Below are 24,783 nucleotides of genomic sequence, written 5' to 3'. Positions count from 1 at the left end.
ATTTTTGCAGAACGAGTCAGAGCAAGCTGGAGGGCGGGCTCTGAACCAGCCTGGGTGGGACGGGGAAGAGAGACGACTGCCTCCGATTGCTGACCTCGGCCAGTTTGGAACGTCACACCCCAGATCCGGAGCAAGACGCCCCCTTCACCCAGAGTCAAGGTCTCCTATCGAGGAAGCTCCCACCGAAACCCGGCAGCTCACAACCTTGAGATACAAAGCCATCTGTGTATGCCAGGAAGAGTCACAGGTACAGGGCCCCCCACGCCCTCTCCATCTGGCAGGGGCACTCACACCCAGCCCGCTCCATCCACGGGGCACGCTGGCTTCCTACTGCTCCCTTCAACACCTGCTCGCTGTCCCGCACTCCGTCAGAGCTTTCCATGCCGAACACGGACGCCACACTTGTGCTCTTCCTGCTGCAAAGCCTAAAACTGAACCCAGGAGCCTGACCAGATACTGCAGGGGGCCGATAGCGCACACAGAGGCTGCCCCGTACCACCTTGGAGCCATCAAGCGAGCCGTGAATGTGCAACACGAAAAAGCTCTCTCTCCTATAGCGCTTTTCAGCCATAGATCTCCACAGGCGCCCCTAAGGAGCGTCACCATCTGCATTGTACAGGTGAGGAAACCGAGGCACGGAGCCGTGACGTGGCTCGTCCAAGGTCACCCAACGGGTCGGTGGCAGAGCTGGAGATGGAGCCCAGGACTCTTAGTCCAGCACTCTATCCCACTTCCAAGGCTGAGCCCAGTCCTTGGGAGGCATCACCAGAGCAATCAGAAGGCTAGGAGAATCTTCCACAAGCCTGGAGATCACTCCTGAGAGACGAGACATTACAAACGGGGCTGAAAGTCAGGGCCCAGGGCAGACTCCATTAGGCAGCATCAGTTTGTTTTAAGGAACTCCGCGATGGAGTAAGAGCAGGACCAGCAGTTCACACCAAGGTGGTACCTTCAAGTCTACCTCTTCCTCTGATGTACGCTCTGCTCCTGCAGGAGGGAGGCTTTGGAGCTGGCAGGAGGGACTACATAGAGAGCTGTAAAACCAGCCAGCCAAAGAACTGATACGACACTTGCGTGTGGGAAGCCGTCTTGGGTCTACGCAAAGGGATCCAAATCGCCCATAGACACCGACGTATGTTACACACATTCGCGTGCATTTCCCCTCGCTTTCTACTGGTTGTTTTTCCAGCTTTTCCCCTTAAGCCCTGCCAGCCCAGGAGGTGCCTGGAGAATTGTGGTTTGACCTCTTTGCCCTTCATATTTCATCAAGCACCATTTCCCTGCAGCACAATGTGTCCTGGGCCATTAGCACGTCCAGCCAGCAAATGCACACCGAATTCCCTTCAGCACTTGAATGCAAGAGTTCGGACCTACCGTCCCTCCTGCACAGGCGCACGGGGCAGCATGGGCCAGGACAGGGCACAGAGCTGGGAGTCAGCAGTTCCGTTCCTAGCTGGCTGTGAGCTTTGAGCAGGTCATGCCACCCCTCCGTTCCTCAGTTTCCCCAAGAGAGCTGCTTGTGCAGCCTGAGACTGCAACCAACTCCCATGACTAAACAGCGTTCCTCTTCGGCGAAAGCCATGAGCACAGCTGTGTGATGGGAATCCCACACACCTCCGGTCAAGCTCGTTAAACCTCTCAGGAGCAGAGTGCCCAAGGGGTGAGCCGTGATGGACGGTGCTGCCTAACGTGGTCCTGTCCCTTCCACACAGATAAGGAGCTTCCTTCAGGCCTCAGCTACTCAGGGGACTTAAGCCAGCTGCACCAGAGCGAACCCTTAGCAAACATACGCTGCACCAGTGTAAACCAGGACGTGGACTGGTACAAATTGGAGTGGGCTGCACTGGTGCAACTTACGCTGGACCAGTGTAAACCATGTTTGCACCAGCACAACTAACCACCAGAGCTGAAGCCCGAATATAAACAAAGCCTCAGTTATGTGGACTCCTTCCAAGCATCCCAGAGAGCGTGGGGCTTGCATCTTGCTCCCCGGAAACCAGCCTGCAGCACCCTCAGCCCTACACGAGCTTTTGAGACACCCGCAACACCAAGAAATTCAGAGAATTCACACCCTGTGCCATATCCACTGGGCCATACTGCCTCCAGCAGCACCAGCCTGTTTACCACCAGCATCTCAAATATACAGGGCCCTGAAAATAAGCCAGCCTCGATACAGCTTTTAAAGGCCTTCTGAACAGGCCAGAGCTGCGAAGCAAGCAAAGGGCTTCCCAGCCTTCCACTAATCCTCCCTCTTAGACCCTGGGTCTTCCTAGGATTTGGGTCTCTTCTCTATAAGCCAGCAAAGCACAGCCTTCCTTTGTATCCCCCCTGAAATATTACCCCAGTGGGGAGCCAGGTTGCTGAGATACTAAAAATTTATTGTAAAGCTCTGCTGCTCCTGCCTGAAAAGTCTAAATTATTTAAGGGACTTGGATCAACCCCCAAAAGAAAAAGAAAAAACAAACCACAAACACACACACATTTTGGAAATTGTGTCCTTTGTTTTCACATGCAGCAGGCCCGAATTCTTGCAAATAACTGCCCACGGGATGTCCCTACATGAAATGGGGGGAGGGGGTGTCCACAGGGCAGCAACTCAAGGACGGTTCCCCATGGGGTTAAGCTGGAGCATCTGCAGAGAGCATGGAATGCAAGGACCGTAGTCTGGAAGGGCGGGGGAACACCACATCAGAGCTATTGCACGGTCTGGTCTTAGCTGGGAGCTGCCGCTCCGCAGCAATTCAGGGTCAGGTGGAGAATCCAGCCTGCAGAGATGCCAAGGGGCACAGTCAGGCTCAGCGCAGGGACCCACCACCTCGGACTGCCTGTGGGTACAAGCCGTTGTATAATAGCACGCCTCCCAGCCCCTCTACCCCGAGGCAGGGGAGAGCTGGGAAACTAAAAGACGCCCTTCACCCCAGACACCTACAGTGTGAGTCTCACACCCCCAGCCCCATGACATGCATGTACTTGCACAAACACCTCGCCCCAACACGCCTGCCTTTGCACAGCCCTTCCACACGCCATGTGCTTGCACAAATACACCCCTTGGAACAGGAAAGCGCTAAGCCCAGCACAGGGAAGCATAAAACCCTAGGGCTTGTTTAACTCTCGAGGATAAATCTGCGTGCCCAGCCGATCACGCTGGAGCCAGCCTCGCCAAGCCAAATGACCCAGATCTGCAGCTCCCCTGGCACAAGAGAGAAGGTTTTCATGTAGAACAAAGCCCGGACACCCAGATCACAGGAATCCAGATCCTTGCAAAGAGAGAGAAGCAGGAAAACGTCCCAGCTGACCTACTTTTTCTGGGCACTGCTACAGAAGTGCCCAATCTCCGGAGCTGTGATCCTCCAACAACCAAAAACATCCAGCTAGGAAACCAAGAGACTCTAGGAAGAGGAAGAATACCTGGAACAGGGCCACACTGCCTCAGTCCAGACCTCCTGGGAAGCACCCATTCCCCTCCCACCAGCCAGAGAGCAGGCACGGCACATTTCCCACGTCCCCGCAACACTTGGGATCATGGGGGAGGTGGGGGGAAGCCATCCATTTCCCCATTGCCTCGTGGGAGCCTGGGGCAGGCACACCACCTACTCCCACGCTTCCCCTCTACATACACAGCTCCAATTTGAACCAGCCCTCCTCTGACCCAGCAAGGGACCTTCATCAGGCCCTGCTTCAGGGACCTGTTTCCTCCATGGCCAGACAACGCCAGCCCCGCACACGCTGGGGCAGGGTCCCCCAGCACCGAGTCCCCACGAGGGGGCCACTAGCGACCCCCTCCAAAGCCCAGCCACTCTGCCCCTCAGGCCCCCAGACTTCGTGGCACAGGGCTGCCTTCCAAGCGCTGCAACGCTGCATCCAACGCCACTCTCAGTCATCGCAGTCTTCAACGCACCAGCCGCCCCAGGCATCATGCAGCTGTCCCAGGGCTTGCTGCAGGCTGGGAGAGCCCTCTTCCAGCCCTCCACCTCAGCGGCTAGGCCCACAGAGACACTGAGAAGGCAACTGGCGCACCAGGGAAACAAACAGGGAGCAGGGGACGTCCGCCTCCGGGAGGCGCCACTTACCATCTCGTCCAGGGCGTAGCGCAGGAGGCCATGTTCGTAGAGGATGAAGAACCGGCGCTGCCATTTCTGGAAGAGAAGACACCAAGGCTGGTAAACGGAGCTCCTTCCCCTCTGAGCTGGCCAGAGAGCTCCTCCAGATCGAGTTAGCTTCCTCTCCTAAGGTCTAGCCATGGGGAGAAAGGAGCTGGGATCCCTCCGCGAAAGAAAAGCTTAGCCACGTGACACAACCCATCGTCATCATCATGCAAGCCACGTCCCCCAGGATGCTCTGCTGCCGGCCGCCTGCGACGTGGACGGCCAAGGGGATCAAAGGGACAAGGCGGGGGGGGCCAAGAAGAGCCAGCGAGATTCAAAGAGGCTGCTTCAGACAGCAAAGCCTGCAGAGGGGAAGGCGCTCTCAGCAGCGGAAGGGGCGTTAATGGGCTGCAGGACCCCAACCAGCATGGGGTTCCCAGAGAGTGAAAGGGGTTTCCAAGGGAAGGGGAACACAGAGAACACACATGCCAGGGGATGCTGTATTCTGGCCCAGCACCGGCGTGGATTTCAAAGGCAAATCTAGCTGGGGTTCTGGAGCTGGGTTCTCCTAAGACCAACCCTGCTCGAACAGCCGCTATATGATAACGGACGTGCAGGCAGCGTGTGGCGTGCGCGCCAGGCCACAGGAGCAACGGGAGCTGCTTCCCCCTGCAAACGCTGCCCAGCACGCCTTGGCGGGCGTTGCCTTTCGGTGTTCTGTTCGGTAGGGCACAGTGTTATTAACTGGGGCGGCGGGGGGGACGGCGGCGGATCACGTTCCCCGGCGGGTGACCCTGCCAGGGCTCTGCGGGAGGCCCTCGCTCACACCAGTCTGAGTTTTCTAAAGCTGATTTACTGTCTGACTTCCTTACATGGGCATCCAAAGAAGCGCTGGGTTATTTGCAGCCAGACCCTGAGTTATGTCAGCTGCATCTCAGATAACACAGGAAGTGGCTCAGAAGGATTCGCTCCAAGACGGAGTGGCACAGATTAGAGGAGCACGTGCCAGTGCCAGGCAGACGTGCGGAGAGAGGGGTGAGAGCGGAGGCTGGGACAGAAAAGCAAGAGCCTGATGCAAACCTGGACCCCTTAGACTGGAAGCAGGATTCTCTCCCCAGCAGAGTTCCTCTTCCCCCCAGAAAACCCACCACCAGCCTCCACTCTTGTCTAGGATGGATTATTCCCACCTGATTTTTGCCCCCACTGCATTTTTGCCTCCCCTGCATCTATTAAAGCATGTCCTGAGCCTGTAGCATTAGGGGAAAATCCAGCATGCCTAGGACCAAGGGAGATTCGATGGAAACTGGAGGATTCCCTCATCCCACCATTATTCTCAGCATGCAGATCTCAAGCAGGGCCCCCCGCCAGTGTGAATTAGAGTCTCACACCTCCTGTTCTCCAGCAGGGACGCGGCATGGGGCTGTCTTAGCCCCAATCCCCAGCCTTCACGCAGCTGGGAGGTGGAGAATCTCACTTGGGGTGCTGCTAAGGCATCACCAAGATGATTCTTCCAGTTGCGTGGGGTGCCTAACCAAAGCACAATTAGCCTGCCCCAAGACTGCCACCCTGCATAACAGCATCACCAGAAGGCTCCGGGTCTCCAGGCTGGTGAGGCAGATGCAAGTAGGAGCCACTTACTCCAGCAAACACCTGCCTTGGCGGTCTAATGGCTCTGCATTGCCATTTGCCACCCCACCTGTGCCATTTGCCATTTCCCCTGGGGGCCAGCTCCGTGTTCGGCACTGCGCTGCCCCGTCTGATTAACAACGCTGCCTATGGATATGTGATCATTAGAGGTGGGTCCGCATCAAACACCCTCCAAATGGCAGAGGAAGGTTTCAAAATGGAAATCCATATTGTGTCTTGAGCCCAACTCAGTAATAATTTATCATTATGGGTCCCACTACAAACGTGGCTTTGGACACATTCCCACCCAATCCTAGTGAAGCACTCTCAGGACCGTACATATAGCTCTCAGCAAAACGCGGCAGCTGGAAGGAAGGAAGGAAAGCCAGCCTCCGCGACGGGAAGGTGTCTCTTAACCCCTTCGCTGCTGGACCTCTGACACCTACAGGAGACTATTCCATATCCACCCGCAGCATGCACAGAGGGTGTTGCCCTTCTGCCAGATTCCCATGGGACATCAAGCATCAGCCAACGCGTCACATAGCAAACCGGGGCCCTTGCAGTGGGACCAGATCACAGCTGAACGCGTGGGAGAGATGAGGTGTGGATTCCAAAGAAGCAACAAACCTCTCAGAACCCTGTGCTTCCAGTCCCCCTCCCTCCTTCACCCCGTCCCGTGCTCCACCCAGAAAGCCCCAGGTCCCATCTGCCCTGACAGCTAGAGTGCGGGGGGGAGGTAAGATTTCACTTTCCTTACCCGGGAACGGTGCACAGGGTTGTCGAAGTCCGTCCCTTCTGGTGCCAGCAGCAGCCATCCGCCATAGATGGGTTTTGCCTAGGAAGGAGCAGAAGAGAACCCGTCAGCTGGAGTCTTAAGGAGACAGACCCACTCCCTTCAACAGGGTGAGTCCATGGTAACTAGAGTATTCTGGGTGGGATCCAGCGTGTCCGCAGGAGGCCAGAAACACTGGACGCGTCCGTTAAAATTTTACATCATCATCCCTGCTGTCTGGAGACCAAGGGAAGAAGCAACTTTGAGACTCCTACTCCTTGGCCCTGGGTCAGCTAAAGAAAGAGGAAATCCCTGTTCTGACACAGTTCTTGTGTGAGAGACTCCTCAGTGAAGCCCTTCTGGAATAAGATGGAACCAGGTTCTACTGAAGGAGTTGGCTCTTATTCACAGAAGAGAACATCCAGGGGCTGTGCTGGCGTGGCCAGATCCCATAAGCAGCAGCATTCCCCCAAACTCGCTCTTCTCCACCATCAGTTCAACCATCCAGCAACTTGGCATAGAAGAGGGCCACTCCTAGTCATTTCACACAGGGAAGTGGCTCATTTGGCTGATAACAGCAAGGGAGGGGAAAGAGCAACTGGAAAAACTACCTGCACCAGCACAGATATCAGCAGAAGAAAATCTTAGCTCCCCACCCATAGTTTTCCTTGTTAGTGGAGGAATGACACACTGCCTTGTTCCATTGCCTTTAGGACCGTCGGACTGGAAAGGATCTCCTGAGTCATCAAGTCCAGGCCTCTGATATCACAGGCAACCCCAGCATATAATGCCATTCACCCCACTAGTGAATGGCCAGATATGTCAGGCTGCAAAACACATTCTCCCTATCAACCTTTCCCCACTGGTGGACATCAGAACCACGGCGAGCAACGGGCAGGGGCATGTTCACCACACAGCAAACATGGGCTTGTTTAACATAAACATTCAGCTTGCAGCAAGGTGGGATGTAAATCTACCCTGCGCTAGCCTGCCACCGTGTAATAACTATCCGTGGGGGCCATCCTGATGTGTGCTAGCAGTTCCTGGCCTTCAGAGGTTGAGTTTAGGCCAAAAAAGAAAAAAAAAAAAAAAAGAAAAAAAATCTAAGAATCAGTTCCAAACCTTTTCAAGGGACATCAGCATGAAATCTAGTCTAAGTTGTTTCAGGCCCCGCACTCCCCTGGGCCGCTCCTGTCAGTTTTTGTGGTTTTGCAACACTTTAAAAAAAAAAAAAAAAATTCCCCTCTGGAAAAATCCACACGAACAACAGGAGACATTGTCTATGCACCTAAAGCTGCCAAATGCATGAAGTCCATAAAGTTTGCAAACTGGAAACAAAATAAAGACGCCTCTTAATTGTTTATGAACTGAAGAAGATAAAAATCTCTCATCCAATCCCCTTCGGTGACATGTTAAATATTAGGCGTTGCTTGTAACAGTAACAGGGAAAACCAGATCTCATGACTGTCTGAAAATAAGGTGACAGACAGTCCCTCTACTTTATATTTTGTTTTAAGTTAAAAAAAAATGCGCACAGCTTTCAGGGCTGAATTTAAAACATTCCTCTGCAGCATCTCTGCTGCCTCCCTGAACTCTCCCACTCAGATGCAGCAGCCTCCTCCTTAAACAACCAAGACAGACTCCTGATTTTCCTCCCCACTTTCAGTCACAGCTGATAATTCTACCTGTGGCTTTCCACATACAAGAACCGCCCCCCATTAAAGATGCAGTGCACTGCAGCAGTAGGGAAAAGGACCACCATTTTGTTCTGTATTTGTTCGTACAGCACCTAGCATAATGGGGCACTTCTGCAATGCCAATAAGACAACACCCCCTCCCCATAAAACATTTCTCCTCTGTGCGTCACGTTCCCTATGAAGAGGGGCATGTACCCAGCTTTGGAAAGCGCTTTGAAAACCTCCACCGAAGTGTTGTGAAATTTCTCCGCCCCACCAGGCTCTCACCAAACTTGTTGTCTCCCTCATTCCCCCCCCCACCCCCCAGCAAGAGACTGGGCCATACCTGGCTGCCCCTCACCTGGATTCCTGCACCCTCCTTCTCAAGCCCCTTCAAAGCTTTAGCACAGAGACCACCTCTCCTTCCGCTCATGTCTCCTGGCTTCTTAGACCGGTCGCTGCAGCACTGGCTCTCCTTCCACGGCAGGTACTAAACATCCACCCACACTTCCAGGACTCTGCACAGCCCCACCCCCAGCCTACACTTCTTTCCCAATCTCCTCCCATGCCCTTGACTCTTCTCGCCACTCCTTACACTTAGTAATAACTGGGAGGTGGTTCCCTTTTACCAAGCACCCTCGCCCAGAGTGGAGATATCTCCTGACGACCCACCTGTTCTTACTCCAGGACCCTATCAACTGCACGTTCCCTCCTTCATGTGCAAGCTCATTGGGGCAGAGACTCTAATTTGTTTTACTTCCGTTGCCTCTGGTCCATCACGGTCATCACATAGGGCACATTAACAACAGGTAAAAATCTCTGCAACCCAAACATTGCCTGCAGTATTGTGCTGCTAGGGCACAAGAACCGGAGAGTGAAACTGAGCAGCCTACTTCAGTTTCCTTTTTGAATTCCACCCAGTTCGGACAGAAAGAAGAAAGTTGCCAAAAAGGAAGCCCGAGTTCTAAATTCCACTCTGCACCCATTTGAAGTGTGCATTAGTAGGAGAGAGGAAGGATTTTCCAGTAGTCAGGGCACTAGCATGGGTCTCAACAGCCCCAGGTTTGATTCCTTGTTCTGGCACAGATTTCCGGTGTGATCTCGAACAAGCCACTGGCTGGGTGCATCAGCTGCCCACCTGCAAGATGGGGACAACAGCACTGCCCTGACTCTCAGTGGTTCGGGTGGGTGAATACTGTGAGGAGCTCAGACACGACAGTAACGGGGCCGTGTGAAGCACCCAAGACAGACGAATAGTAACAAGACAGGGAAGGAAATTTTTCCTCTTTTGTTACAGTAGAATGCAGCTATTTGGCAAGAATTGGACCATATGTCAAACAACTCTCCTCTCCCAGAAGAACGGCTGTAGCATCAATCAGTCCATTCAGCCGTTTTAAGAGATGCAACACCTGTCCTTTTTACATCTTCTCTATCCTGCAGAGCTCGTTCTACCGGGATTTTGTAAACGTCTCCATATCGTAGCCCTGCAACAGTCTCGCCTTGTTTCTGCCATAAAAAACTGATTTGAAAAGAGTGATTATTAAGTTGTTGTTGTTGTTGTAACCCAACCACCTGTGATTTCTTCACTCATCTCATCTAGAACACAATCCAATCACTGGAAGCTGAAGCTAGACAAATTCACACTGGAAAGAACGTGCACATTTTTTAACAGTGAGAGTAATTAGCCACTGGAACAGTTTACCAAGGGTGGTGGTGGAGTCTCCATCACGGACGATTTTTAAATCGAGATTGGATATTTTTTTAAAAGCTCTGCTCTAGGGTACATTGGGGACGTTCCCTGGCCTGCTGTACAGGAGGTCAGACTAGATGATCAGAACAGTCCCTTCTGGCCTTGGAATCTCTGAAGCTGATATTTTACAGATGCGTTTCTTCATTTCAACCAAAGCAGCAAGAAAGCAAGGAACAAAGGCTGACAGGCGAATGGTTTTGCTAAGCAAACCACCACACGCCCCATTTCTCTTCCTTGCCAGGTATTCCTGCAGGGACGCCCTGATGCTGAGTTCAGGGCATCACATCCATTTATGGGGCGACTGGACTGGAACCAGACCTAGCCACAGAATCAATGAGGAAGAACGGGGACTGGGAACAGGTAGGGGAAGAGCTGTCAGCCAAACACAAATGCCTTTGGAAGCAGCAGAGGGAAAACTGAAAGCAATCAGCCAAACAAATTAGCAGCAGCCAGCTTGGGAAAAAAAAAGACTTGTATCTGCCCTGCGGAATGGTGAGCTGATCTCTAGGGAGATCCCAGCCTGACTGCTCAGAAAAAGCTGTGGTAGTGTTAATCTGCCAGACCCTTCCAGGAGGACACTGACAATGCTGATTCACCTTCCACCCTACAAGGATACTTCAATACACGGAGGAACCACATCTCCCTCTGCTGAAACAAAGCCACCTCCCTCTAGGAGGGTGAAGCCACAGTCATTTCCACAGCGCACGGCAGCTCTTCGTGCTAATTATGCTTTGCAGTCCTGCAAGTGGCTTTCACTGGCGGAAATCAAATGGATTTGCAGACATCAACCCTCCCACCGCACCTGGGAAGGCGCTCTCTGCCCACCACTGAAATGGACTCACCGCTGAGGGGGAATGCAGCAGCTGCTTAATAGATCACAATGCGACAGGAAGTGAAGAATACCAGATTACATTGCAATTGCAGAGAGAGATTTTAATTAGCCGACGTGGAATAACTAAAAAACAAAAACCAACCAGATTTCTGCCTCCTCCATACAAGGGCCCCATGTTCCACCAGGAAAATGTTTCAGAAGCCCTTCACCCTCAGCTGTAAAGAAACGTTTCAAGGGGCCACAGCCAGGCTCCCCATTCATACCCTCCCCCCCGAAGGCTGAGGACCGGCCCTTCATGCACATCTCTCCCATTTGAGGGGGAATCTCTCGGAGGGCTCCCACAGAGGGTTGTGCTGGTTTAACCTGTGCTGTGATTTTTAAACCAGTTTAGTTAAATCAGCACAAGAGGCGGTGTGGAAGCCAAGATCTGTTTAAACCAGGCATACTGTGTAGACAAGTCCTAACTGATGTAAGTGGAAGCAAAATGACTGCATTAGCTATAACTCATGCCAGTGAAGTCTGTGAATTGGGACACGGATTTTGGTTTTTGAGTGCCCTCTTTCAAAATAATTCTAAGTCAGTTCCTTAATAGCTAAACTGAATCAATTATACAAGGCATTCAAAACCTGAAATCAGGGGCCCCACACAGACGTAAGCCAAACTGAGGTGCATCAATTACAGGGACACTGGAAGGCTGCCCAATGACTGTGAGCCTGTAGGACTATTTTTAAGCCAAACCAAACCACTCTTAAAAGCAAGCAGTGCCCACACAGAGATCTGTACCAGTTTAACTAAACTGGTAGGATTGTGCATGTAGACAAGGCCTCAGAGTTAAAACCAGCTCTGACTTTTTAATCCTCTCCTGCAATGAGCTTTAAAACAAAGGACACCTGACTCTACCCTAACAGAGGAGGTTTTCTGGAAAGGACAGAAAATACACTGGAAGGAAAGCAGAGCTCCGCACAGACTTACGCATGTAGTTTGTTTTCTCTGAACACAGTTTGCATTTGGGGATTAACAAGAAACCCACGAGTGTTGAACGGCAGCTTAATAACACTCTTGTTCCGTAATGGGATTTAGCACAAGGAGTTGTGTAAAGGCCACTTGACAGCAACGCTGACCCAGGATTGGTTTGTACGGCCAAGCAGAGGCCAGCTGGTCTTAGGTGAACTATTTTTGGAGGTTCCCTGGGTTGTTGTTTGCAGCGTTCACTGTACAGTGGGACTATAAATAGTATTTAGTGATTTTCTAACACTTTTCACCCGAGAATTTCAAAGCACCTCACAAAACATTAAACAAACCACACAAAACTCAGGTCAGTCGGGTAGGGAGACATGAGCAGATACCTCTGGGATGGGACAGTGCCCAGCATGGAGCAGGAAGTGAAGAACATTATATCTAATGGAAACTGGGGGAGGAACCAAGTCAGAAAAATATTACCTCAATTAGTTTTCACCTGGTTCCAACACTCCCCATCCTTCCAAAAACAGTGCCATGGAACCGTTAAGGGTCACAAGTGAACGGGGCTTTGGTTTTATATCCGTCCGAAAGATGTCACCTCCAGCAGTCCAGCACCCTCCAACAACATGCTGGGACACTGGTGTAGATGGACTCTGAAGGAAGAATAACATTGCTTCCCGCAACACGTTGGTGTTCCCCAGAGATCTCCCACCCAGACGCTGACTCAGCGTGACCCTGCTTAGCTTCGGGGAGTGGACAAGAGCCCCAGTAAGATGTGATATAGGACATGCTCCTTTCATGCAGCCGGATTAAAATATTAATTCAGGCTAAACCATTGGCTAATGGCAACCAGCTGGACCAGAACGCAACAAGCCAAGGAGGTGACAGCCAGGCCAAATGAGAGCTAGGCCTAAGCCATGTTATTCAGCTTTGGCGCTGGATTTTCCCAAATGTCGGAGTTGAGAATTTGGGCCAATCCCAATGGACAAAAGGCAGAGAAGACAGCACTCTGCCCTGGACTGAACGGTTCACGTCTAGACAGGGGCATCCCCCGTTTGACTAAATCTGGGGTGAGCCCAGAAAGGCTAAGAACGGAGTTTCACCAAAAAATCCTCATTACTTCCCATCCTTCCCCCAAGACAGCCCTAATAAGTAAGCCTCACCCTGGGGCGCTTCCCAACCGGATACCTGCATGACGATTTCATAGATTATTTTAAGGCCAGAGGGGACTATTGTGAGCATCTAGTTTGACCTGAGTTAGTCCTATGCCGGGGTTTGTTTTCTTGACTGTTTGGAGCTGGGTTGCATCAGAAGAACGTGCTGCCTCCAGCCCAGCCAACTAGGACAGTCGGGCGGGGAGAAGAAGAGAAGGAGGAAGCGGCCCCAGCGAGGTTTACACAAAGCTGTCAAGCTGACGCTACCCAGGAATCACCAGCCCCCAAGGACAGAAACCATCCAGCCAACACTGGCTCCTTACAGTGGGAAGAACCCGCATAGCAACAAGAGGCCTGCGGTTTCCAGGAGCCGGGAGGGAGAGGCGGGGAGCAGAGCTGACACTGCGGGGATCTTCTCACCCACCCCGGAGGGAGTCTCGAAGGGGCAGAAGCTACAAGAGAATGGCTTTGAAGAGGCGTTGCAGTGGCCACTGTGCTGGCCAGAGGCTCTGGATGGACAGCCCTGGCGTCAGACTCGTTCAACAGCACAGAGATCCCCTACACAGCTCTACCTCCAGCATCAGCCCCAACACAGGGAGGCCTCCTGCCGGTCCGAGAAGGGAATTGTGTGTCCACAGCCGTGCTTGGCCTCTCCGCTCAGACCGGTGTTTGGGTTGCGGCCGCCAGCCCGTTAGGAAACAGGCCAAGACCCACCGACCTGTAACACGCAGAGCCCGTCACAGCGGCAAAGGGGCATCGTAACACCCGTTAATGACAGACCCAGGCTGGATCTGAACCGGTGACGTCGAGGGGAAAGGCTGCCAAGAGAGTTGCCAGAGCCCCCCAGCTCTCCCTACAGTGCAGGGGGAAGGATGGGCCAGCCCGCAGGCTCCAGAGCAGGGATGCACACGGGCCAATCTGGTCACCCACGCTCCAGGGGCGACCAGAGGGCCATCGAACGGCACGTTCATAGAAGATCCCGTTTGGAGCACACAGAACTTGTCAGCTGGGGTAGGAACGGTCGCCATCAGGACATGCCGAGCTGAACTCCCTGGTTTCGGACCACCCGCCCCCACCACGGGCGCACCCACTTTGTCCACACCCCACGCCTAGAAATCACCACAATGGGGCAAGTCTAACCAAGGCAGGGAAGCGCACGTCGCCAAGGTAACTCCCAGTGGCACTAGCTCATTGGGAAGGGGATGGTGATTTCTCTGCGCCCTGTTATTACAGGGAATTTGGGGCATGTGAGGCTCAGATTGTTGAGGCTGCACTGTATGCCAGGATGTACCACGTCGAATCCTGATCAAAGCCTCCCCATCCTGGCGCTGTGAGATGGAACACCCTCCTACGGCCATATCCCACGGGAGTAGGTTTGATAACAGGGCCTATCTATACAGCATCTCCTGGGCATGGAACAGAAAACTCTGGGATTCCAGATGAGCTGGGATCTTTTGACCAAGACTCATCTCCAAACCAGGTTTACCACCTACCCAAAGAGACCCGCCGCAGAAAACCCCGCCGATTGCGACACCAAAGGGACGCAAAAATTTGCAAAAAAAAAAAAAAAATTTTGCAAAAAACAATGACGAAGAATTCCCCGGGAGCCGCGTTTCTGACCCATCACGGTGCACTCTGAGGGAAAGTTCAGATTAGTCACTGGGAAAGATTCCTGGCTCCATGTGCATGCTGGGGTGGGATAATCTGTTTAGGCTGCCGGCAGACGTAATCAGCCTGTCTCAGGCTGAGGCAGGATTTTTTCACTCTGAGTTTGGTCTTGGTAATTGAAGGAAAAGGAAAAAAAGAGGGGGAGGGATGGAAGACAGAAGAGAGAAGCCCAGTGAAGGCTCAGCCTCTCCCTCTCAGGTCTGACCATGCACTGGGGGTCCTACAGGCAGAGGGACCTCTTGACTCATAGATGCCAAAGAGAAGGAAACTCACCAGCTTGCAGTATAGACCCAACATACCAGGCACGATCACCAAGGCCCAGGGGCCTTTTGAACAATAAAATGACAATGAAACCTAGTTCTCTTCGCTCACATCTCAGGCACTTCCCCATGGATTAGTGAGAACCGTTACCCTGTTTAGCTGGGGAAATGGAGGCAAAAGCGGCTTCGCACAGTCATCTAGCGAGGCCACGGCAGAGCCAAGAATGGCAACAGGGTGCCAGGGCCCCAGCCACTGTCCGCACTGTACTCTTGGGGCAGTGTTTGGCTCCAGGTCCCCTTAGCTGCCATGCACACGTGTGAAATCGCTGCACACTCAGGGCCGTTTGGGCACAGGCTCTGGGAAAGCCACGTGGAACTCTGTGGTTATGACCCCGAAACGAGGCAAATCTGGGCCAACGCTGTCAGCTCTCGGACGCACGTGAGCCTGACGCACACAGGGTGCAATGGCCCATCAGGACTGGGGCAGCCCTCACACAGAGGGCCAGGGAACAGGAACATGCTGTACTTCACTCCCAGGCCTTCCAGACACAGTGGGTTCTCTGCAAACTCTTAGGAACACACTGGTTGTTGCTTCATGTTTCTGATGGGAGGATGTGTAACAAGGCCCCTGATTCAGCCCCTCGGACGTCTCCACTGGCGGAGAGCCCAGCTCTCTGTACGCCTCAGCTGGAAAGCCCTGCAGAATCCAGGGAGAACATGATGCCCGTCACAGCTAGGATCCCAGAGACAGAGGTTCGATCCCCAGCTCAAACCACTTCAGCTTCTCGTGTCTCAATATCCCTAGCCTTAAAATGCAGGGCATTATACTTACTCCCCCTTTTCTCTGGTACTTGGCCCTTCTCATCCATGGCTTGCCAAGTATTATGGCTGCATCTTCCGAGCTGCCTGCGTACACACCCCCTTCTGTGCACACGCTAAATGCTGCCTTAAGTCACCCTCCCACGAGGCCTATAGATGAGGGCGGGCTCCAACTTGGGGCTGAACAAGAATGTCCTGGATACCGCATGGGGATCCTTTGACGCGATCGCCTCCTGAAGGTAGGCTCCTTCAGGCTGGTGCCAGTACACACCCGCCACCTTCAGACTGACGCAGGCTTATGCGGAGCACGGGTGGCTCCCCACCCCTGCCCCACAGCATCTGTATCACAGGGCGGCTTGATGACACCAGACTCCGTGACGACACCAGAGAGCAAATCTTCACAGAGCCAGAGCGGGGAGCCCAGAAATCAGCAGGCCTTTCAGGGATGCGAGAAGGTCCTCCAGGCTAGTCTCAGCTCCCTGCTGTCCATCTCCCCTGGGCGCCATTACTGGGAGCTACCCTGCCCCCAGCCGTTTCCCCACATGGGGGGGCAGGGGCGGGGCAGGACTGGTTCCTCCTCCCCATACAGCACCCACCCCCATCTTCCCCAGCTCCCCAGGGCCTTGGCCAGTACTAGTGCGTCAAGGCCCCTGTGGACCGAGCAGAGGCCGATGGGCGAATCCCTCCACCCCAACCATTTTGGCCCCAGCTCCCCCTGCTCTGAGTCACTCTGACACAGCATGAGCCAACGGGGCAGCAGGTAACTGGGCCTCCCAGGAGCACAGACTGGGACCGACACCTTCTGGGCTGCCCACGGGATACCGGCTGGCTGCAAGAGGAGCCACGTGACGCACCCACAGCTTCTTATCTCTCCCCACACCCTGCCTGTGCACATGTTCCCTCCCCGCCCTTTCTGCAGGCGCCAGGCCCTTCAATTCCAGCCTGCAGCCACTCCTCACACAAGCGCCAGGTCCCAGAGGCTGGTCTCTCCCCGCCCCAGGGGATGGAGACCTGGACTCCACCTTGAGGCTGGAAGTAGCCAAGAAACTCTCAGAAGATGGAACAGAGGGTGATCCTGAGGGGGGTGGGGCAGGGAAGAGACGGGGACTTGGGAGCATTTCCCTCTGGAAATGCAAACGGCAGGATCAGGAGAGTCTGGGGCAGACACAGGCCTGTCTGTTTCCAGACGCAGGAGTCATCCCGGAGAAGGTTTTGGGCAAACCCGCACCTACCTCTCGTTCCCTTTGCCTGCGCCTCCCACCAACATAGGGCTCTCCACACCCACGCTTCTGTCAGTGAAGCGTATGTCGGTCGAGGGGGTGGTTTTTTCACACCCCCGACTGACAAAAGTTTTACCGACCAAAATGCTAGTGTAGACGGCCTCAGTTTCCACCCCAGCCATGCACTGTCCTGACATCCAGAGACATTTCAAGAGCTTTGTGCTATAAATGTGGCGAGCCTCTCCTGCCTGGATCAATACAGCCTCCCTCGAGGCCAGGAACAGCTCAAAGCAAAGTTATATGCCGGCTCACTTCTGGCATCAGTAAGTTCGTATCTTCCCCCACTCGACGTAACGCCAGCAGCTGCTCGCCTCTTGCCCCACACACTAGCTCTGCCTTCCTGCGGAGACTGGGATTCCCATGGAGCCTGCAGCACAAGTTTGGTGAATCTCAACTTACTCAGCAGCAAACATCTCCCCCCAGCACAAGCCACTGCCCCCACAAGAGAGGCCAAGAAAAAATCAACAGAAGACAAGACAGGTCAGGAGCAGGAGGCTTTGACCCAGGCGCATGGGGCAACCAGGACAGATCGCCCCCGCTGCTGCAGATCGGGATTAAGAGCCACCGGCAGCAGTGAGGGGAAACGAAGCTCTCCTAGCACCTATCTGCTATGGTTATTGCAGACCCACCGCTGTCATGTCCTGAACGAAAACGTTTCCTCTCCAAAACGTTTCTTTCTGTGCACTCACCAGGGGAGGCAGGAAGGGTTCAGCGCCCGAAGGAGTGAGATGGGGCTAGATTAAATCTGTCCTCAGCCCAAAGCTTCCCTGACACAGCCCCAACATACCACCACTGGGGATCCAAGCCCTGCCCCCCAATTCCAGCTGGCACCCACCTTCGTGGATTTTTCGAAGCATGCAGCATTGGAACCAGCGACTCCCCCTCCACCCCACACAGCAGCCAGGAGAGCTGGAACAGCCCATCAGCTGCTTCCATCTACAATGAAGTTGTTTTACCTGGTTGACAACAGTGAGGATGCAAATGGACAGTTCTGCATCTAAGTAGTCTCCCAGGACAGACGAAACATGCTGACCTCTCCGTCGCAGCTAGGGGGGTGAAGCACTGCTGGATACAGGGGAAGCGTGTACCACTGCAGCCCATACTACATTTGGTCATGGGGTACAGAGAGAACATCATTCCCCAGGGAACTCCAGCTGGGACAAGAAAGTAGGACCTACTTCAGGCAGAAGAACGAACTCCGACCCTGTTGCTGGACCCAGCCGCAGGGGAAATGCAGACTGTGACCAACAAGCATTTTATTCCAAACTTGGACTCTGCCTAGGACAATGCAAGTCAGTTGTATTTCCGCAGCAGGCCTTCCCCAAGCTCCGGACAATGCCCATGGAGCCCTCCGTCCTTCTTTGCTAGGCAACTCGCTTCGGATCGTGCATGATTTTTGTTTGGCGTGTTGAGGTGGATTGTGAATTTCGGGGACATTTTGCTTTGCGTCTGTGGGGCAAGGAGGGTAGAAGGAAACAGCCTTAAAAAAAAAGTTTGAGGGAAGGAAATAACGTCCTTTTCCCGAAACTCCTGCCCCCCAGGCAGAACTACCTCTACTGTGCCACCCCCTCTGGCCCCCAAAACAGAGTCCTACAGACCTCAGTCCCTTCCCTCTGCAGCACCTCATGGAGCCGGGTTTGACATTTCAGAGACTCTTCCCCTGTTTGGTCCTAATAATTAGTCAATTGCAGCTGGATTTTTGCAGCATGATGCAACTAGTCAGGGAGTCAGGAATGCGAGGGAGTGAGCAGGGGCGGTTTTCCAGGGCTACAGCTTTTCAGGAAAGATTAGATCTTCCCAAGAAGAAAACAAAGGGAAGTGGGAAGGAAACTAGATCATAGTGCACCTATCTGTCAGCCCCACTGCTCTTCTAGTATCCAGCACCTGGAAACCAGGGGGAAAGGAAGGAGGGGACACACACACACACACACACACACACATACACACACACACCCTAGCATCCAGTGAGCAAGAAGAATGCCTTGATCCAGTGCCAAATGGTTTTCAGTGCAGTGTAAACAGCACCAAAGGCTCTCGTTTCTGTTTTCATTACTTTTGTGCACAGGAACGCAACAGCATACAAAACGCTGTCGTTTCCCCTCTAGTCTGTGTCCTGTGTGGCAAACCATGGCCAGGACTTGGAGAGGATTCCCTCCAAACAGCTGCTAGTGGTCAAGGGAAAACTGTCCAGAGCCCAAGAGCCTAAACAGTTTCCTGCACAAGTGACTCTGGGCTTTGAGGGAGATTGGCCAAGCCAGTCCGGAGTAACGAGACTAGCGTTTCATCCCAGCTACAGCCCCTGCTGTTACTGCAGCACCCCATGCGAGCAGGCAATGGCGCCACGACCCCGACTTGAGACCAAGGTAAACTCTACTGGCACAAATCCCCACCAAGAACCAGCCAGCTCTGGGGATCTGCCCTGATTTACAGCCAACGCAGCTCAAAGAACCTGATGTAGAATCTCCAGAGTGGGTTTATTCACCCCTCCTCAGCGAGGATGAGCACACAGGGCCCTTTCCTACCAAACTCGGCTGCAAGCGTTTTAGCGTTAAGCGTGGAGCTCGGCATGTCACTCTCCTCGGAGATCCCGGGAAGTCGACAAGGTCCATGAGCTGCGCTTTCACTAGAGCGGAACCGAGCCCTTTATGGTGCAAAAAGGTCTTCACATAGGAACGGACCCCTACACTTGTCTGCAAAAGGCAATTCCCCTTTCCAAGTGGGCATCATTTTCAAAACATGCTCAGCGATGGCCTAACTTTCCTCCCGCTGAAACTAGTGGTAAAACTTCCAGTAACTTCAATGGGAGCAGAGTTAAGCCAAAGCCACTAGAAAATTCCACCCTAAATTTCCCCTATATCTGTCCCCCTAATATACCCCCAAAGTCACTTCCCATCAGCACTACCTCAAGGTCTCAGCTTCTCCAGTCTCCTCCCACCACACCAGCTACCCTTCTAAACATGCCAGACCACAGCCCCATTTAATAATAACAACAACAGCATCAGTAAAACCAAAAGATTAAAGGTGTCCACATTGAACAGTCTTCTCTGCAAGGGTGGGGGAGATAAGAAAAGTAAGTTACCAACAGCCTAAGGAGTCCCCGTGTGTAAACCCCGTAACAACCTGGGCAAAGGCACCATGAAAGACACAGCGTGAATGAGATTTGCTCACCTTCTCAACACTCCAGAAACCATCCGAGCAGAGGCTTTTTGTGCAGAGTAAATGGGCACAGAGGCACAGATGGCAAACCCACATGTCTACTATCATCCAAAACATGAAGATGAAGGCAATAATGCCCAGAGGAACACCGGGATTAAAATAAAACTATTCTTCATGAGCAGGATGGGAAGTCCCTGAGCAGGCAGGAAGGTGGTTGGGAAAGACTTATTTTTAACTGAATATTCTTGGGAATCAAATCGCCACGATCTTAAGGGACATTGCTAGATTAAAATACATATTTGTCTTCAAAAATTCCTTATCTGTGCTACTTAATGCTGAGAGAACATTTCTCCCCCTCCCCCCAGAAGAGATCAGACAATTTTCCACTCTTGTTTTATACTGTATGTTTACATTTTGCATTTCTCCCCAGTTTGAATGCAAGTCAGTTTCACTTGTGCTTATAGGCAGTTTCTAGTCAGTTTCTTTCTTCCTAGAGACCAAACTGATGTGCAGATACATCCCAATCCTAGCCTGCAACAGGAATCTTCATGCCACTCAGGGCAATGTGAATAAAGCTGTGCAGGATGCGGCCTGTAAATGGATTATTTCTCACGCCATGCCACAAAATCTGAATTTCTACCAGCACAGAGGAATGTTTTCTCCTTGCAAAGTGCTTCTATTCAAATTAATTTAATTATCATGGAACATTTATTTTTCCTGGCCTAGGGTTTTAAAAAGCTTATTTCTCAAAAACCTGATCTCAAGGGTAAATCTGCCCTGACACTGTCCCATGAATATTTTAAGTGATAAGGATGTTTTCAACTGTTGCGGCAGAAAGAGGGGCAGCTCTGAAAAACTGATGTCCTCTATCTAAACACAGAACACCAACAGCATCCTGTCCTGAAGAGACCTCTCTACACCCTGAGCGAGGGACTTCCCAACCCATTCGACCCTTGGCCTCTCCGCTGTCTAGAATGAGGCAACTACTGCCAACTGCAAAGGAAGTTGGCGCAATGGACAATTAAGTAGCTTTGTGAGCCTGCCCTCTGTGGACTTCTAGCCCTAAAATAATGGAGACTGCTCTGTTCTGGACAGACAGCAGTTATCATGTGGCATCTTCTCTGTCGGGGCAACTACTCACCTAGATCTTTAAAATAAAAGGGTCAGATTCTGCTTGCAATTACACTGGTGGAAGTATGGAGTAGCACCACTGGCCCCAAATGGCATCACTGCCTCTTCACACCCCTGTACTGGAGAACACACTAGCAATGCTAGCAGCACACAAGGAAAGAAGTGGAACTAGGCTGTCCCTCCATTCCGAGACACACCACAGAAGGACAATGACACAAAAGAAATCATCAGGGCCTGGAGACTGCAGCCCAAACAACGACCTTGCTAGATCTGTCTGGCTCTTGCTTCCTCCCTCCCAACTAACACAGGACGTGCAGCAGGGAAAGGAGAGAAGAGCTTGTGTCTAAGCCCTTTCCATGACATGGTGTGGGGACAGGAGCACGTTAGGGGGCTTTGAAACTTTACAGCAGACTCAGAACTACAGGGTTTTTATTGGAGGAGGGAGCAGCCATGAAGTCAGCCCGGCTGCTCACAGACTTTGAAGTTAGGCACATGCTTAAATGCTTTGCTGGACGAGTGTCTAAAACAGCCCTTGAGACAGGAAAGCCACCACATCCACAAGAACTGCGAATGAATGAGAAAAGGTCCATTGCATATGCGGACACACATATACATGCAGGACCATATCTAGGAGAGGTTGTGCGGCGTTCCTGTGCGTTCAGGAAGAACGACCAGAAGCCAAGCCACCATCCATTGTAACAACGGGCTCCCAGCATATACAGAGTCACACAGAAAAACAACTTGGGAAGCAGAGCGTACTACTCAAGGATTAACAGTTTAGTCTTTGGGCAGTGCTCTGAACCTGGGAGTGCTAAGCATGCTTATTAGTAAAGGGCTCCAAGTGGGTTAGTTTGGATGTTTGTTGGATTTAATTATGTTACTGAGAAGTATCGACTACGATTGTTAAATATTCGTAGCACTGAGCAGAATACGGGCCGCACTGTGCCAAGCGCTGGCCAAATACATAGTAAGAAACAGGCCCTGTCCCAAAAGCTTACAGTCTCAGATGACACGTGATATCCAGAGGACGGAGGAGATTAATACAGTTGAATACGCAGAGTTTTATATAAAATCAGAATGAAAGGTGGGTGTTTGAATGCCAAGTATCCTCACCTTCCCCTGAAGCCTACCAGGAAAAGGTCAGATTGGAGGATTTAAAAAGGCTTTTCTAGTCTGGCTATCTATAGGCCCATCAGCATTATAGCAATAACCTTGTCTCTGCACCATATGCTTCATGGAATGGGTTCCATTCTGTGGTGTAAATGGGACCTGCCAAGGCAGCACTACAAGCATGGTTAGGTCTCATTCAAGCCAAAAGCAAAGTAAGTGGTCATGGGATAAGAGGGAAGGGCCTCTCCGGATCAGTAACTGGTTAAAAGATAGGGAACAAAGGGTAGGAATAAATGGTCAGTTTTCAGAATGGGGAGAGGTAAATAGCGGTGTCCCCACGGGTCTGTACTGGGACCAGTGCTGGTCAACATCTTCATAAATGATCTAGAAAAAGGGGTAGTGATGTGGCAAAATGTGTAAATGATACAAAACTATTCACGATAGTAAAGTCCAAAGCAGACTGCGAAGAGCTATAAAGGGATCTCACAAAACTGGGTGACTGGGCAACAAAATGGCAGATGAAATTCAATGTTGATAAATGCAAAGTAATGCACATTGGAAATCATCATCCCAACTATACATACAAAATGATGGGTTCTAAATTAGCTGTTACAACCCAAGAAAGATCTTGGAGTCAGTGTGGTTAGTTCTCTGAAAACACCCACTCAATGTGCAGTGGCAAACAAAAAATTGGGAACCATTAGGAAAGGGACAGATAAGACGACAGAAAATAACGTATTGCCTCTTTATAAATCTATGGTACACCCACATCTTGAATACTGAGTGCAGATCTGGTCACTCCAACTCAAAAAAGATATATTGGAATTGGAAAAGGTACAGAAAAGGACAACAAAAATGATTAGGGGTTTGGAAAAGCTTCCATGAGGAGAGATTAATAAGACAGGAACTTTTCAACTTGGAAAAGAAACAACTAAGGGGGGTATAACAGAGGTCTATAAAATCATGACTGCTGTGGAGAAATTTAATAAGGAAGTGTTATTTACTCCTTCTCATAAGTAGGGGTCACCAAATGAAATTAATAGGCTGCAGGTTTAAAATGAACAGAAGGAAGTATTTCTTCACACAACACACAATCAACCTGTGGAACTCCTTGCCAAAGGATGTTGTGAAGGCCAAGACTATAATGGGGCTCAAAAATAAATAGTAAGTTCATGGAGATAGATCTATCAATAGCTATTAGCCAGGATGGGCAGGGATTACTATTTGTCAGAGGCTGGGAATGGCTGATGGGATGGATCACTTGATTACCTGTTCTATTCATTCCCTCTGAAGCACCTGGCATTGACTACTGTCAGAAGACAAGGATACGGGGCTAGATGGACCATTGGTCTGACCCAGTCTGGCCGTTCTTATGTTAAACTGCTGTTTAGGATTCAGGGATGCCCCAAACCACCATCAAATAGTGCTGCAGAAAAACTAACCACCCTTAAGCACAGATGCCAGATGAACAGCTATTCATGTTTACATTTTAGTGTTACACACACATGCTCCTAGCTACTTTATCAAGAGGGAAGCCTCCTGGTCAGAAGAGTGTCTCTTGAACATTAACCACGAGCTAACATATGACTGGAATGCATGAAAACGTAACTTCATTACAATAACATTCCCTATACCAAGCTGTCTGTGCTAAGGTACTGTATCCATTGACTGGGATTCTTCAATTTGGGGGTGGGGGAAGATACAAGATCACAGAAACTGAGGCCACCATTAAGTAAAATACTTTGTAGAGGGGTGTATTACGCACACACCCCTTATCTGTAAAGCGGAATTACTTCTCCCCTTGCTGAGAATGAGATCTCAAGCACAGCCATATACCCTAAACTAACTTACTCCACACCAGGGGGGGGGGGGGGGAATTCATCCAATCTCCTCTAAGTACTTGGGCAATCCACACTGTACCCCCTTTTCCAGGAGTCCCCAAATCTCACTCCCTGCCGCGAACACAAGTCATGACACCCGCATTAAAGTCAAATCCAGGGTTCAGCCAGGGCCCCTAGACCATCTTCCTTCCACTCAAGCAGGGGTGAAACTGACATTGAAATTCACCCAAGGAAGGGGGAACAGAGGAGACAGAACAGGAACAAAGCAAACCAGGGCTTGTCTGAAGCAGGTTAAAGCCAAGTTCTCCACGTAGAGACTGGCCTGGCTGGACCCCAATTTCAAACAGTGCAGATGGGAGAAAGCGGGAACAACCCCCCGTGAAGGGAAAATAGCCAGATGAGGAGCATGTGTGTGCGGGCACACACACACACACACACACACTCCCTCACACACACTTCTCCCCCTTCCCCTCGGAAAGTAACAAAGCCATTAGGCATTTTTGAGTCACAAAACTCCATGAATCACATTGAAGCTGTGGGAACCGAGAAGGGCTTTTGGAGTGGGGGTGGGGGCATACTTTAGGATTTTTCCCTTTGTCCAAGCACTGTCTGTCTATCAACTACACCCCCCATTCCCCCCCCCACACACACACCTCCCAATGC

General features: G+C 51.7%; 1 protein-coding gene across 6 annotated transcripts in view; it reads right to left on the bottom strand.

The window, feature by feature from the left end:
- MPRIP (myosin phosphatase Rho interacting protein) overlaps nucleotides 1-24,783 on the bottom strand; it is a 158,710-nt gene that overhangs the window by 132,459 nt on the left and 1,468 nt on the right. For all 6 annotated transcript variants that reach the window (XM_067534139.1, XM_067534135.1, XM_067534134.1 and 3 more), the window contains exons 2-3: nucleotides 6,469-6,546; nucleotides 4,071-4,136 (exon numbers count right to left, since the gene is read on the bottom strand). In XM_067534139.1, the coding sequence (XP_067390240.1) occupies nucleotides 4,071-4,136; nucleotides 6,469-6,546 (144 nt within the window). The remainder of the gene's footprint in view (nucleotides 1-4,070; nucleotides 4,137-6,468; nucleotides 6,547-24,783) is intronic.

The sequence above is a fragment of the Emydura macquarii genome, unplaced genomic scaffold (assembly GCF_026122565.2).
Source record: "Emydura macquarii macquarii isolate MOO-44397 ecotype Brisbane River unplaced genomic scaffold, CSIRO-AGI_Emac_v2 contig_3390, whole genome shotgun sequence".
In the NCBI taxonomy this organism is placed as follows: domain Eukaryota; kingdom Metazoa; phylum Chordata; order Testudines; family Chelidae; genus Emydura; species Emydura macquarii.
Note: the sequence above shows the minus strand (reverse complement) of the source record. Positions and strands in the feature narration are given on the sequence as shown.